At 43.2% G+C, this 14,154-nt stretch overlaps 1 protein-coding gene across 4 annotated transcripts in view; it reads left to right on the top strand.

Annotated features, from left to right (window-relative positions):
• Nucleotides 1–14,154, top strand: part of PPM1H (protein phosphatase, Mg2+/Mn2+ dependent 1H) — a 259,566-nt gene that overhangs the window by 92,085 nt on the left and 153,327 nt on the right. For all 4 annotated transcript variants that reach the window (XM_077913646.1, XM_077913649.1, XM_077913648.1 and 1 more), the window contains exon 2: nt 4,421–4,586. In XM_077913646.1, the coding sequence (XP_077769772.1) occupies nt 4,421–4,586 (166 nt within the window). The remainder of the gene's footprint in view (nt 1–4,420; nt 4,587–14,154) is intronic.

Below are 14,154 nucleotides of genomic sequence, written 5' to 3'. Positions count from 1 at the left end.
CCAAGAGATGCTGCTCAAGAAGCGAAGTCTATACAAGTTAAGTGAGTTGGCTGAACATTTTGCCATCACTGGCTGTGATTTAACCTTTAAAAAGATCAGTAGTGGCCAATTCACAGAGCCGACAAGAAGCTTAACTGAGTTAATTACTATATGGAAGATGCTAGCCACAGTCCCTGGCACATAGTGCATTCTCAGCAAATGTAAGATATTATCATTACTCCACATCTCGGAAGTAACAGAGTTGGTTTCTGTTTTTCGTTCACTCATTCAGCAAACATTTGTTGAGCACCTGCTGTGTGCTGTGGTCTATGTAGGGAGGGAGCCCCTGTTCTTAATTGTTATGCTTTATTGCCTCCAATTCCAAGGAAGATATTTTCCCTCTTTGTAGGAAATTAGAAAATAATGTCACTAAAGATAGGCCACTTACATGGTCCATCAGCGTCTTGTTTTTAAATATTCAAAATTAGCATCATGCTAAGATAAAGAATGCACATCTTATACTCATTCCTCTTGATCTCAACATAGTGCTGACTTTATGCTGGAGCAGAAGACGAGAAGTGAGCGTGGCTACTCCTACAGCTGCTTAGATTAAATCAAATGGTTGACTCTATTAATAGCATGATGCTCCTCTGCTCTCAGAAAGAAAGTTTTTCTCAGTTTACTTTTAAAGGAATTAAAGATTTCATTTCATTTAGTAAACAAATCATTTGCCTTTGAAGAACAAAATAATATATTTAAGTTGATAGAGACCAAGCTTTTTTAAAGCTAAAGTAAGTCAAGAAAAACAGGGCTTTCTACTAAAGCTGTGTGGAGTAGGGAATTTAAAATAATGTAAAATATGGGACAAGAATTGTGATTTTTTTTTTTAAGGCAATGGCTTTAAATTAATGTGACTTAAACATCTGAATAATAATCAGATATCTTACCAAACAGGCTTCCCAAGGGTTGGGGCTGCTGTCTTCCTACGAGGTCAGCATGTCTGACTTTCTGATATTTCAGTAGTGTCATTCACCAGCTGTATTCAACATGAAATGGCCAAGTAAGGCCACCAGTGTTGTTCTGTCACAGTTCTCTGGCTGTGATGAGTCATTGCAGCACAGCCCTCTGAACCAAGGGCCGATAAGAATCGATACACAATAGGAAAATAAAACAACCGAGAGCTGAAGCAGAAATTGCTGGGAGCTCGGAAGTATGTTCGCATCCCTGCCATATTTAGCTGCATGACCTTGTGCATGTCAGAGTTTTCCAGGGCCCCAGGCTTCTCATGCATGAAAGAAAGTTTCTAAGGTTTCTTGCTGAAGTTAGGTCAACTTTGGAGTTTAACACCCACTAAGAGGAGAGAGAAAGCCCTTTCAGGTGACCGCAATTCAGGATTTATGTAATTATAGTAGCTTTGTTGACTGGTGGAAAACAGCAGTGGCAGATGAGTCAGCCTGGATGTAGCTATTGGAGACCAGTGATGCTTTTTTTGTTACAAAAAGACTTGACTACAGCATAAGTTTAGGTGCCAGCGGTCAGGGTGATGCCAAGTTCCAGAAATAGCAGCTTAGGATATTGTGCAGAGGACAGTATGGAGGGGACGGTTATCACGAATTGGTTTTCCCAGCCAAACCTCCACTTCCGCTTTCCATAGGGAAGCCGGTCATGTGAGAGACATGGGGAGTGTAATGTCCCCATCCAGCGAACAGTCTGCCTCACACATGCTGACTGCGGAGAGGCAGGTGGTGCTTCAGACTTCCTTCCTCTGCCTGGTTTGCTTCTCCAAGGGCGGATGCAAGAGGGAAACTCCAGACAGATGCATGTTCTGCACCAGGTGTGCCAGCTGCAAACCACTGGACTAAACATGGGCCCCTCTCAAGATGGGCAGATCTGAACTGTCCATCCCTCATCCTCCCTCTGGGCCCTTTCTCCAATCGGTACACGAGGGGAGCATATTCCCATTTCTGTCAGGCCTGGACCTGAGTTCCCGTAACAGCTTATTCTGTGCCTCCACACACGATTCAGCTTGGCCCACCACAGACAGGTGCAAGTCCCCATGTGTAATAGGAAGACGTTGGGTTGCGGTGTGTGTGGGGGTCACGGTAGGCCTCATTCTGCATCCTAGCCGCACCGCTTCCTGGCTGTGAAACCTGGAGTCATTCCTTTAGCCCAGGTGGTAAGCATGGTGGTATTAATAGTCTTCAGGCAGGTAGCCACACTGTACTTTAAACCATATGAAATTACATTTTCACCGAAACTGCATCCAAACATCTCCTTGAAGGAGAGAGACTGAAGTTGAGGCAGAGAACTAAGCCCTGATCTCTCCCAGCCCCATCCCTCCGTCAGCAAGAGCGAGTCCTAAACACAAGAGGCAGATGTGACTTCTCGAGAGATCACAAGGATCCCCACCTCCTTGCATAGGCCCCTAGGACAATGAGTTTCGAACTCTGTAAGCAGCAATCTATTTTTTTTAAAAATCTTACACAGAAGCATAGTATGTAAGATGATTTGTAAAAGTAGGCATTTGTTTTTATTTATTTTTTTTATGATAGTCACACACACACACAGAGAGAGAGAGAGAGAGGGGCAGAGACACAGGCAGAGGGAGAAGCAGGCTCCACGCACCGGGAGCCTGACGTGGGATTCGATCCCGGGTCTCCAGGACCGCACCCTGGTCCAAAGGCAGGCGATAAACCGCTGTGCCACCCAGAGATCCCGGCATTTGTTTATAAACATATGCCTAGGTTGAAATTTATAACGAAGCCAGTAAGGATCGTGGAGCAGTTGTGACCAACCCAGAAATTTGAAACATTTGAAATTTGAAAAATTCTCCTTCCAATCAAGGGGATGCCAGTCAATTAAAGAGAAAAGACAGAGGCTTCTTATGCCAGAGCTGCCCAGATATATAGGCCATGAGCATTTCTGTGTTCACATGTAACAGATGGGAATGAACTTCTAAATTATTGCATTTTTTCCCCAAATACTGTACATTTAAAAAAAAAATTTGAAGTAAATGTCAAAACATCCAAAACATGTCCATAGACTCCTAAGGTTTGACAGAAGGATGAACGAAATACACTCCCTTAGATCTTGGGGACACTCTCATCCCTGTCTACTGTTTCCCGTTCGGTTGTGGCAAATGTGCATTGACTTATGGACATTGATGCAGTTTTCAATACTGAAAGCCATTTTATAGAAAAAAATTTGAATGAGGCCTGCAGCCTGACGATATTTCATCAGTGTCAGTGGCTTGTTTCGATACTATACTGTAGGTATATAAAATAATACTGCTGGGGGAAGGGTGCATGAAGCTTTCTGTACTGTTTTTGCAATTTACTGAGTCTGTAATTATTTCAGAATTGAAAAGTTAAAAAAAAAATATTTGGAAAGGATTATCTTCTACTTAGGAGGGAGTACAGCCTGATTGATCAGAGTGGTATCACATCACACCGAGCGTGGATTTCCAGCTGTCTCACCTAAAAAGAAAGCATCTTTTCTTTCTCTGTCACTGCGTTCTGGACCCTCCCCGCACACACTCATTCTGTCATCTACTGTGACACTGTTGAGGTTTTGAAAAGAAAACACAGCCAATGGCAAATTAAAGAAAGCGCTCTTTTGGGAAATCTATTTTAGCTGCTAATTAATTACTTAGTAAGAAAATGATACTGAAACCCAAGAGGTCAGCCTGCAGTCACCCGATACAGGAAAGGCATATGAATGATGTGGCATGTTCTTCTAATGCAGTCCTATGCCTGAAACATTTAGTAATTAGGCCAAAGCACTATCCACATGCTAGAGTATCCTGTGCCCACACGTCCAAGTCAGAGTGCCCCGTAGCCTAATGTAATGGTGTCATGTGACAAGTATTGTCATACAGGAGAAAGAATGAAGGATTAAAGATAATTTAAAAAGAATACACCTTTGATCCACTCACTTCTCTGTGTGTGAAGTCAAAGTGGACATGGCGGTAGTGAAATGTGGTTCTCTGTTCTCGTGGATTTTACAGTGTGCTGTAAATTACTGTACTGCCTTGTTCTTTGATAAGATTGATGGTGGGTTTTGCTCTTTGTCACTTGGAGAAACACAACAGAATCCCCCCAGCCTGCCCGTCGATCTTTATCGTAATTGCCAAAAGAGTGATTGTCTCCTGTGTTTTGACCAAAATGGATTGATGGGGTTGCTCACAGCAGTCAGACACCTGGGAAGCTGAGCTGGGCCCGAAACAGCGCCTTGGTAAATGTTTTAACGTGTGCTGATATAATTTCATTTTGGAAAAATTAATTTACCGGGGAACATAAAATACCAAGGCCAGAGGGTCCTGTGTGCTAGGTTGGGCTTTAGTTTTGTGCCACTTGTGGAGACTGGCTCGGCTGACCCTTGAGACTGAGCTCTGAGCTTTCCAGAAATCACTGCCTGACCCCTCTTCTGGCTTTTTCTGCAGGGTTATTAATGCCGGGAAGAGCACGCACAACGAAGACCAAGCCAGCTGTGAGGTACTCACTGTGAAGAAGAAGGCAGGGGCCATTACCTCAACCCCGAACAGGAACTCGGCTAAGAGGCGGTCGTCCCTTCCCAATGGGGAGGGGCTGCAACTGAAGGAGAACTCGGTAAGACCGCCCCCCCTTGGCCCCCAGTTCTCGGTGAGAGGAACAGGGGCACTTTGGCCCCACTGTGAGGAGCTAGAGCTGAATCCCAGTGTCGCCAGAGTTAGTGGAGCAGTGGGGCTGTACACGGGGTATCACACAGTCACAGCTTAAGGTGACACGTGTGTGAAGAGCTGGTGTTTATTAGGCTCTTCATACCTAGAGTAAATAAAACACCCACATCGTATATAGGCTTTATGGCAAAATACAGTGTTTATAACGTCAGGTGGTTGTAAAGGAGCCCGTTTAAGATTTTTGTGAAGGGAATGGTCTCCGGAAGCTTCTTGTGAGGGACGGACATAACGCTAGCCATTGGCTGACAGCCCTGCCATGGCTTTGCCCCTTTCTTCCCCTCTGCCCGATGCTCTTGCAAATTAAATACTGTTTCAGTTGGCCCATAGCCCTTGCATCCCATGGGGCAGCCCTGCAGACTCCATGCCCTGTTGACAAACCACAGAGCACTTCTCCTCTCTTCGGCTTCTGGAGAATAAAGCAGATGCCCTCAGAAAGTTCTGAAGAAACACTCAGAAAGGTATAGGGAAGAATCGGTACTCTGTCCACCACATTTTATTCAGCTTACAGAAAGGAAACCTTGAATGAGATGACCCAAATGTGACTCTTTATTCTAATAATCTTGAGGCTATTTTTGTATATACATTTTAATAGGATTATACAGGATCCAGGAACCTTTTCTTGTTGTAAGAAATAGTATCTCACTGCATTTATTTTTTTTAAGATTTTATTTATTTATTTATTTATTTATTTATTTATTTATTTATTTATTTATGAGAGACACACAGAGAGAGAGAGAGGCAGAGACACAGGCAGAGGAAGAAGCAGGCTCCATGCAGGGAGCCCGACATGGGACTCAATCCCGGGTCTCCAGGATCAGGCCCTGGGCTCAAGGCGGCGCTAAACCAATGAGCCACCAGGGCTACACCCTCACTTCATTTATGCGTAGGGATAAGACTCCTGATTTATTTTGTTATACTAGTTCAGCTTTGAGTTAGAAACACAGTGACCTATGGAGACTCATCAGTTGGACTTGTGTTCAAGGCTGCAGGAAGCATTGACAGGGCTTTTCCCAAAGAGCCAGAGTCAGAGCTCAGATGGGCAGTACAGAATAATAACGGTAAAGTACCCAGGCTCTGGAGCAGTGGGTTCCAGAGCAATCCATCACAGTCCATCATTTATTAAACCATTTAATATTAGGATAGTCATTTATTCTTTGAGCTTTAGTTTCCTATAAAAAGAGTAATAGTAATTATTACCAAGTATGGTAGAAAAAGACTGGTTGGAAGTGTGCAATCCGTTGTCAGTGGGAATGTTGAGCCAGTGTCTTATTTAATAAATCCGTGATAAATGTGAGCAAATTCTTATCCTAGAGTTAGTCTCACTCAAGGGATTCTCTGTGAATAATGTCCATTGAATTTTGTTTGTTTATCCATTTATAAATCGGAGATCACACAATTTTCCTTCATACCTATCTGACAGGATTGTTTTGAGGATGGAGTTACTACGAAAAAGGGCTCAGAAAATGTGACATACTAAGGATGATTAGATCTGGGCACAGTGACCTACTATTGCTCTTTCCCCTGCCACTGGGATATGAAGTGATTTCTGTAAAAATTAGTCAGCATTGACATTTGGCCCAAGGCCAGCTGATGATGTCATTTTTCCTTGTTTCTAAATTCCTCCAAGAAATGGAGCCAGGCGTAACTTTTTAACTTCCTTTCCTTAAGAACAATGAAACCGGGGGCACCTGGGTGGTTCTGTCAGTTAAGGGTCCGCTCCTGGTTTCTGCTCAGGTCCTGATCTCAGGGTCCTGGGGTCAGGCCCCGTGTTGGGCTCCCCACTGACCATAGAGCCTGTTAAAGATTCTCCCTCTCCCTCTGTATATACACTTTTATAGGATTATAAAGGATCCCTTTTCATCCTCTCATAAATAAATAAATCTTTTAAAAAAGAGAGAAAGAAAAAGAACCGTGAAACCAGTGCATAAGTACTTCAGGATGGAGCCTTGAACCTCCCCTGTGCTGGTTCTGAAACCCTGTGGGCTCCTGGCTCCAGGAGGTAGCAACCGTGCCAAGCAGCATGGACGCATCCCATCCCACCATTTGCTGCTTCAGCCGCAGCCACCTCACTTCTATCTGCCTTACATATTTGGCTTTTTATGAGAGTTTAAGGCAAGACCTGTGCTGCCTTTTTTTTAATTGTGGGAAATTAGATATAACATAAAACTTGCCATTTTAACCAATTTTTAGGTGTATAGTTTAGTGGCATCAGACACATTCTTACTGTAACTCCATCCATCTCCTGGGACTTTTTCTGAAATTGAAACTCTGTACCCATTAAACCCCTAACCCTCCCCTCCGTTCCTCCCTACTCCCAGCTCCTGGCAGCTACTATTCTACTTTTTCTCTAAATTTGACTACTCTAGGCACCTCATATGAATGGAATCATATAATATTTGTCATTTTGTGTCAGGTTTATTTGACTTACATTATGCCTTCAAGGTTCATCCATGTTGTAGAATGTATCAAAATTTCATTCTTTATTAAGACTGAATAATATTCCGTTCTGTATACACACCATTTTGTTTATCAGTTTGTCCATCGGTGGACACTTGCTTTTCTATCTTCTGGCTCTTTGGGTATTGTGAATAATACTGCTATAAACATGGGTCTGCAGATACCTGTCTCTGATTTAAATTTTTTTGGATTTATGTATGGCCAGAGTGGAAGTGTGCTGGATGATACAGTAATTCTGTTTAATTTTTTGAGGAGCTACCATACTGTTTTCTACAGCAGCTGCACCATCTTACATTACAACCAGCAATGCACTTAAAATATATATAGCTTCTTAAAAGAAAAATCAGGTGTTCTTTATTCAGTATTTATTTATTCTATATTTGACTCCTTTGCCTGTTTTTAAATTAGGATGCTGTTTTGTTGTTGTTTGCACTGCTTTTTTTTTTTTTTTTTTTTTTTTTTTTAGCAATGAAAAAACAACATTTATTTCACAATTTCACACATCTAAGCTAAGGACTAGCATTTATTATCCATGATACATCTTCACAACAACCCTATGAGCTATGGCCCATTACTGATCCCATTTTACAGATGAGAAAATGGAGGCTCAGAAAGATTAAGCAATTTCCCCAAAGTCACATGGCCAGTAAGTGCATGTGACATATAAAGAAAATTGGCTCATCCACTACTCCTTCCAACATATTTCTTTTTTTTTTTTTTAATTGGTGTTCAATTTACTAACATACAGAATAACCCCCAGTGCCCGTCACCCATTCACTCCCACCCCCCGCCCTCCTCCCCTTCCACCACCCCTAGTTCGTTTCCCAGAGTTAGCAGTCTTTACGTTCTGTCTCCCTTTCTGATATTTCCCACACATTTCTTCCCCCTTCCCTTATATTCCCTTTCACTATTATTTATATTCCCCAAATGAATGAGAACATATAATGTTTGTCCTTCTCTGACTGACTTACTTCACTCAGCATAATACCCTCCAGTTCCATCCACGTTGAAGCAAATGGTGGGTATTTGTCATTTCTAATAGCTGAGTAATATTCCATTGTATACATAAACCACATCTTCTTTATCCATTCATCTTTCGTTGGACACCGAGGCTCCTTCCACAGTTTGGCTATCGTGGCCATTGCTGCTATAAACATCGGGGTGCAGGTGTCCCGGCGTTTCATTGCATTTGTATCTTTGGGGTAAATCCCCAACAGTGCAATTGCTGGGTCGTAGGGCAGGTATATTTTTAACTGTTTGAGGAACCTCCACACAGTTTTCCAGAGTGGCTGCACCAGTTCACATTCCCACCAACAGTGTAGGAGGGTTCCCTTCTCTCCACATCCTCTCCAACATTTGTTGTTTCCTGCCTTGTTAATTTTCCCCATTCTCACTGGTGTGAGGTGGTATCTCATCGTGGTTTTGATTTGTATTTCCCTGATGGCCAGTGATGCAGAGCATTTTCTCATGTGCATGTTGGCCATGTCTATGTCTTCCTCTGTGAGATTTCTGTTCATGTCTTTTGCCCATTTCATGATTGGATTGTTTGTTTCTTTGGTGTTGAGTTTAAGAAGTTCTTTATAGATCTTGGAAACTAGCCCTTTATCTGATATGTCATTTGCAAATATCTTCTCCCATTCTGTAGGTTGTCTTTGAGTTTTGTTGACTGTATCCTTTGCTGTGCAAAAGCTTCTTATCTTGATGAAGTCCCAATAGTTCATTTTTGCTTTTGTTTCTTTTGCCTTCGTGGATGTATCTTGCAAGAAGTTACTATGGCCGAGTTCAAAAAGGGTGTTGCCTGTGTTCTTCTCTAGGATTTTGATGGAATCTTGTCTCACATTTAGATCTTTCATCCATTTTGAGTTTATCTTTGTGTATGGTGAAAGAGAGTGGTCTAGTTTCATTCTTCTGCATGTGGATGTCGAATTTTCCCAGCACCATTTATTGAAGAGACTGTCTTTCTTCCAATGGATAGTCTTTCCTCCTTTATCGAATATTAGTTGCCCATAAAGTTCAGGGTCCACTTCTGGATTCTCTATTCTGTTCCATTGATCTATGTGTCTGTTTTTGTGCCAGTACCACACTGTCTTGATGACCACAGCTTTGTAGTACAACCTGAAATCTGGCATTGTGATGCCCCCAGATATGGTTTTCTTTTTTAAAATTCCCCTGGCTATTCGGGGTCTTTTCTGATTCCACACAAATCTTAAAATAATTTGTTCTAACTCTCTGAAGAAAGTCCATGGTATTTTAATAGGGATTGCATTAAACGTGTATATTGCCCTGGGTAACATTGACATTTTCACAATATTAATTCTGCCAATCCATGAGCATGGAATATTTTTCCATCTCTTTGTGTCTTCCTCAATTTCTTTCAGAAGTGTTCTATAGTTTTGAGGGTATAGATCCTTTACATCTTTGTTGAGGTTTATTCCTAGGTATCTTATGCTTTTGGGTGCAATTGTAAATGGGATTGACTCCTTAATTTCTCTTTCTTCAGTCTCATTGTTAGTGTATAGAAATGCCACTGACTTCTGGGCATTGATTTTGTATCCTGCCACGCTACCGAATTGCTGTATGAGTTCTAGCAATCTTGGGGTGGAGACTTTTGGGTTTTCTATGTAGAGTATCATGTCATCGGCGAAGAGGGAGAGTTTGACTTCTTCTTTGCCAATTTGAATGCCTTTAATGTCTTTTTGTTGTCTGATTGCTGAGGCTAGGACTTCCAGTACTATGTTGAATAGCAGTGGTGAGAGTGGACATCCCTGTCTTGTTCCTGATCTTAGGGGAAAGGCTCCCAGTGCTTCCCCATTGAGAATGATATTTGCTGTGGGCTTTTCATAGATGGCTTTTAAGATGTCGAGGAATGTTCCCTCTATCCCTACACTCTGAAGAGTTTTGATCAGGAATGGATGCTGTATTTTGTCAAATGCTTTCTCTGCATCCAATGAGAGGATCATATGGTTCTTGGTTTTTCTCTTGCTGATATGATGAATCACATTGATTGTTTTACGGGTGTTGAACCAGCCTTGTGTCCCAGGGATAAATCCTACTTGGTCATGGTGAATAATTTTCTTAATGTACTGTTGGATCCTATTGGCCAGTATCTTGTTGAGAATTTTTGCATCCATGTTCATCAGGGATATTGGTCTGTAATTCTCCTTTTTGGCGGGGTCTTTGTCTGGCTTTGGAATTAAGGTGATGCTGGCTTCATAGAACGAATTTGGAAGTACTCCATCTCTTTCTATCTATCCAAACAGCTTTAGGAGAATAGGTATGGTTTCTTCTTTAAACGTTTGATAAAATTCCCCTGGGAAGCCATCTGGCCCTGGACTCTTGTGTCTTGGGAGGTTTTTGATGACTGCTTCAATTTCCTCCCTGGTTATTGGCCTGTTCAGGTTTTCTATTTCTTCCTGTTCCAGTTTTGGTAGTTTGTGGCTTTCCAGGAATGCGTCCATTTCTTCTAGATTGCCTAATTTATTGGCGTATAGCTGTTCATAATAGGTTTTTAAAATCGTTTGTATTTCCTTGGTGTTGGTAGTGATCTCTCCTTTCTCATTCATGATTTTATTAATTTGAGTCTTCTCTCTCTTCTTTTTAATAAGGCTGGCTAATGGTTTATCTATCTTATTAATTCTTTCAAAGAACCAACTCCTGGTTCTGTTGATCTGTTCCACAGTTCTTCTGGTCTCAATTTCGTTGAGTTCTGCTCGAATCTTTATTAACTCCCTTCTTCTCTTGGGTGTAGGATCTATTTGCTGTTTTTTCTCTAGCTCCTTTATGTGTAAGGTTAGCTTTTGTATTTGAGTTCTTTCCAGTTTTTGAATGGATGCTTGTATTGCGATGTATTTCCCCCTTAGGACTGCTTTTGCTGCATCCCAAAGATTTTGAACGGTTGTATCTTCATTCTCATTAGTTTCCATGAATCTTTTTAATTCTTCCTTAATTTCCTGGTTGACCCTTTCATCTTTTAGCAGGATGGTCCTTAACCTCCACGTGTTTGAGGTCCTTCCAAACTTCTTGTTGTGATTTAGTTCTAATTTCAAGGCATTATGGTCCGAGAATATGCAGGGGACAATCCCAATCTTTTGGTATCGGTTCAGACCCGATTTGTGACCCAATATGTGGTCTATTCTGGAGAAAGTTCCATGTGCGCTTGAGAAGAATGTGTATTCAGTTGAGTTTGGATGTAAAGTTCTGTAGATATCTGTGAAATCCATCTGGTCCAGTGTATCATTTAAAGCTCTCGTTTCTTTGGAGATGTTGTGCTTAGAAGACCTATCGAGTATAGAAAGAGCTAGATTGAAGTCACCAAGTATAAGTGTATTATTATCTAAGTATTTCTTCACTTTGGTTAATAATTGATTTATATATTTGGCAGCTCCCACATTCGGAGCATATATATTGAGGATTGTTAAGTCCTCTTGTTGAATAGATCCTTTAAGTATGATATAGTGTCCCTCTTCATCTCTCACTACAGTCTTTGGGGTAAATTTTAGTTTATCTGATATAAGGATGGCTACCCCTGCTTTCTTTTGAGGACCATTCGAATGGTAAATGGTTCTCCAACCTTTTATTTTCAGGCTGTAGGTGTCCTTCTGTCTAAAATGAGTCTCTTGTAGACAGCAAATAGATGGGTCCTGCTTTTTTATCCAGTCTGAAACCCTGCGCCTTTTGATGGGGTCATTAAGCCCGTTCACGTTCAGAGTTACTATTGAGAGATATGAGTTTAGTGTCATCATGATATCTATTCAGTCTTTGTTTTTGTGGACTGTTCCACTGAACTTCCTCTTAAAGGGGAATTTTAAGAGGCCCACTTAAAATTTCTTGCAGAGCTGGTTTGGAGGTCACATATTCTTTTAGTTGCTGCCTGTCTTGGAAGCTCTTTATCTCTCCTTCCATTTTGAATGAGAGCCTTGCTGGATACAGTATTCTTGGTTGCATGTTCTTCTCATTTAGGACCCTGAATATATCCTGCCAGCCCTTTCTGGCCTGCCAGGTCTCTGTGGAGAGGTCTGCTGTTACCCTAATACTCCTCCCCATAAAAGTCAGGGATTTCTTGTCTCTTGCTGCTTTAAGGATCTTCTCTTTATCTTTGGAATTTGCAAGCTTCACTATTAAATGTCGAGGTGTTGAACGGTTTTTATTGATTTTAGGGGGGGATCTCTCTATTTCCTGGATCTGAATGCCTGTTTCCCTTCCCAGATTAGGAAAGTTTTCAGCTAGAATTTGTTCAAATACATATTCTGGCCCTCTGTCCCTTTTGGCGCCCTCGGGAACCCCAATTAAACGTAGGTTTTTCTTCCTCAGGCTGTCGTTTATTTCCCTTAATCTATCTTCATGGTCTTTTAATTGTTTGTCTCTTTTTTCCTCAGTTTCCCTCTTTGCTATCAACTTGTCTTCTATGTCACTCACTTGTTCTTCCACCTTGTTAACCCTCGTCGTTAGGACTTCTAGTTTGGATTGCATCTCATTCAATTGATTTTTAATTTCTGCCTGATTAGCTCTAAATTCTGCAGTCATGAAGTCTCTTGAGTCCTTTATACTTTTTTCTAGAGCCACCAGCAGCTGTATAATAGTGCTTCTGAATTGGGTTTCTGACATTGAATTGTAATCCAGATTTTGTAACTCTGTGGGAGAGAGGACTGTTTCTGATTCTTTCTTTTGAGGTGAGGTTTTCCTTCTAGTCATTTTGCTCAGTGCAGAGTGGCCGAAAGCAAGTTGTATTGGGAAAAAGAGAAAAAGAGAGGAGAGAAAGAAGGAAAGAAAAGAGAAAGAGAAAAAAAAAGGGAAGAAAAAGAAAGAAAAAACGAAAAAAAAAAAAAGAAGAAAAAGAGAAAGAAAAAGAAAGGAGAAAAAAGGGGGTGGGGGAAGGAAACAAATCAAAAAGCAAAACAAAACAAAAACAAAAACAAAAACAAACAAACAAAAAAAGAACCACCGGGGAGTATCTTCTGATTCTGTGTACTTTAAGTCCCTTGGCTTCTCCTGGAAGTTGTCCGTCTAGCTGGTGTTCTGGGGGGAGGGGCCTGTTGTGCTGATTTTCAGGTGTTAGCAGTTGCGGGAGCTGCTGTGCCCCTGCCTGGTGCAGGGCTCGGTGGGGGTTGTTTACCCCGTGAGGCCGCAGGAGGAACAGCCCCAGTGGCGGGGCAGCTCTGGAAACCTGGATTCAGCTCCGGCAGGAACTCCGTCTGCAGGGCCTGGAGGCTCCGGGGCGGGGCCGCTGCTCTGCTCAGCTGGGGCAGGAGCGTCCTCGCTGTCCTGGGCCCTCCCGGCCTCTGCCTGTCCCGGGGGAGGCCGGATCCTGGGCTGTGTCCCGGCGCCCTGTGCTCCGGAGCCTGCGCTGGTGGATTCGCGCTCCCGGGCCACGCAGCCCCCTCCGCGGAGCCGCCGCCCGAGCCCCTCCGAGCTGCTCCTGGAACCGCGCAGCCCCCTCCGCACGGAGCCTCTTCCTCCGCCCGAGCACCCCCGAGCTGCTCCCGCCCCGCAGCCCCCTCCGCGGAGCCGCCCCCGAGCCCCCCGAGCTGCTCCGGGTCCCGCCGTGCGCGCTGCAGCCCTTAGGGAGCTCGGCGCACTCTCCCGGGGCGCAGGTGTCTGTTAGTGTCCCCGGGAGCCCGAGGGCATCCCCGCCCTCCTGGGTCCTGCTCCAACTCCCCGCGAGCCCCTTTCCCCCGGGAAGGTCGGTGCAGCTCCTGCGTCTCCGGGACGGGGCTCTCCTGTCCTGGGGACACTCGCCCCGGCCTCAGCCCGGCTCCTCGCGGGCCCCTCCCCCTTGGAGGCCTTTGTTTCTTTACTTCTTTTTCCCCGTCTTCCTACCTTGATAGATGCGCGAACTCTTCTCACTGTAGCATTCCAGCTGGTCTCTCTTTAAATCTCAGGCCGAATTCATAGATTTTCAGGATAATTTGAAGGTTTTCTAGGTAGTTTGGTGGAGACAGGTGATTTGGGGACCCTACTCTTCAGCCGTCTTGCTCCTCCCCCCTGCACTGCTTTTTAAAAGC

The sequence above is a fragment of the Canis aureus genome, chromosome 11 (assembly GCF_053574225.1).
Source record: "Canis aureus isolate CA01 chromosome 11, VMU_Caureus_v.1.0, whole genome shotgun sequence".
In the NCBI taxonomy this organism is placed as follows: domain Eukaryota; kingdom Metazoa; phylum Chordata; class Mammalia; order Carnivora; family Canidae; genus Canis; species Canis aureus.
The sequence above is the reverse complement of the archived record's forward strand: the minus strand, read 5'-3'. Positions and strand labels throughout refer to the sequence as shown.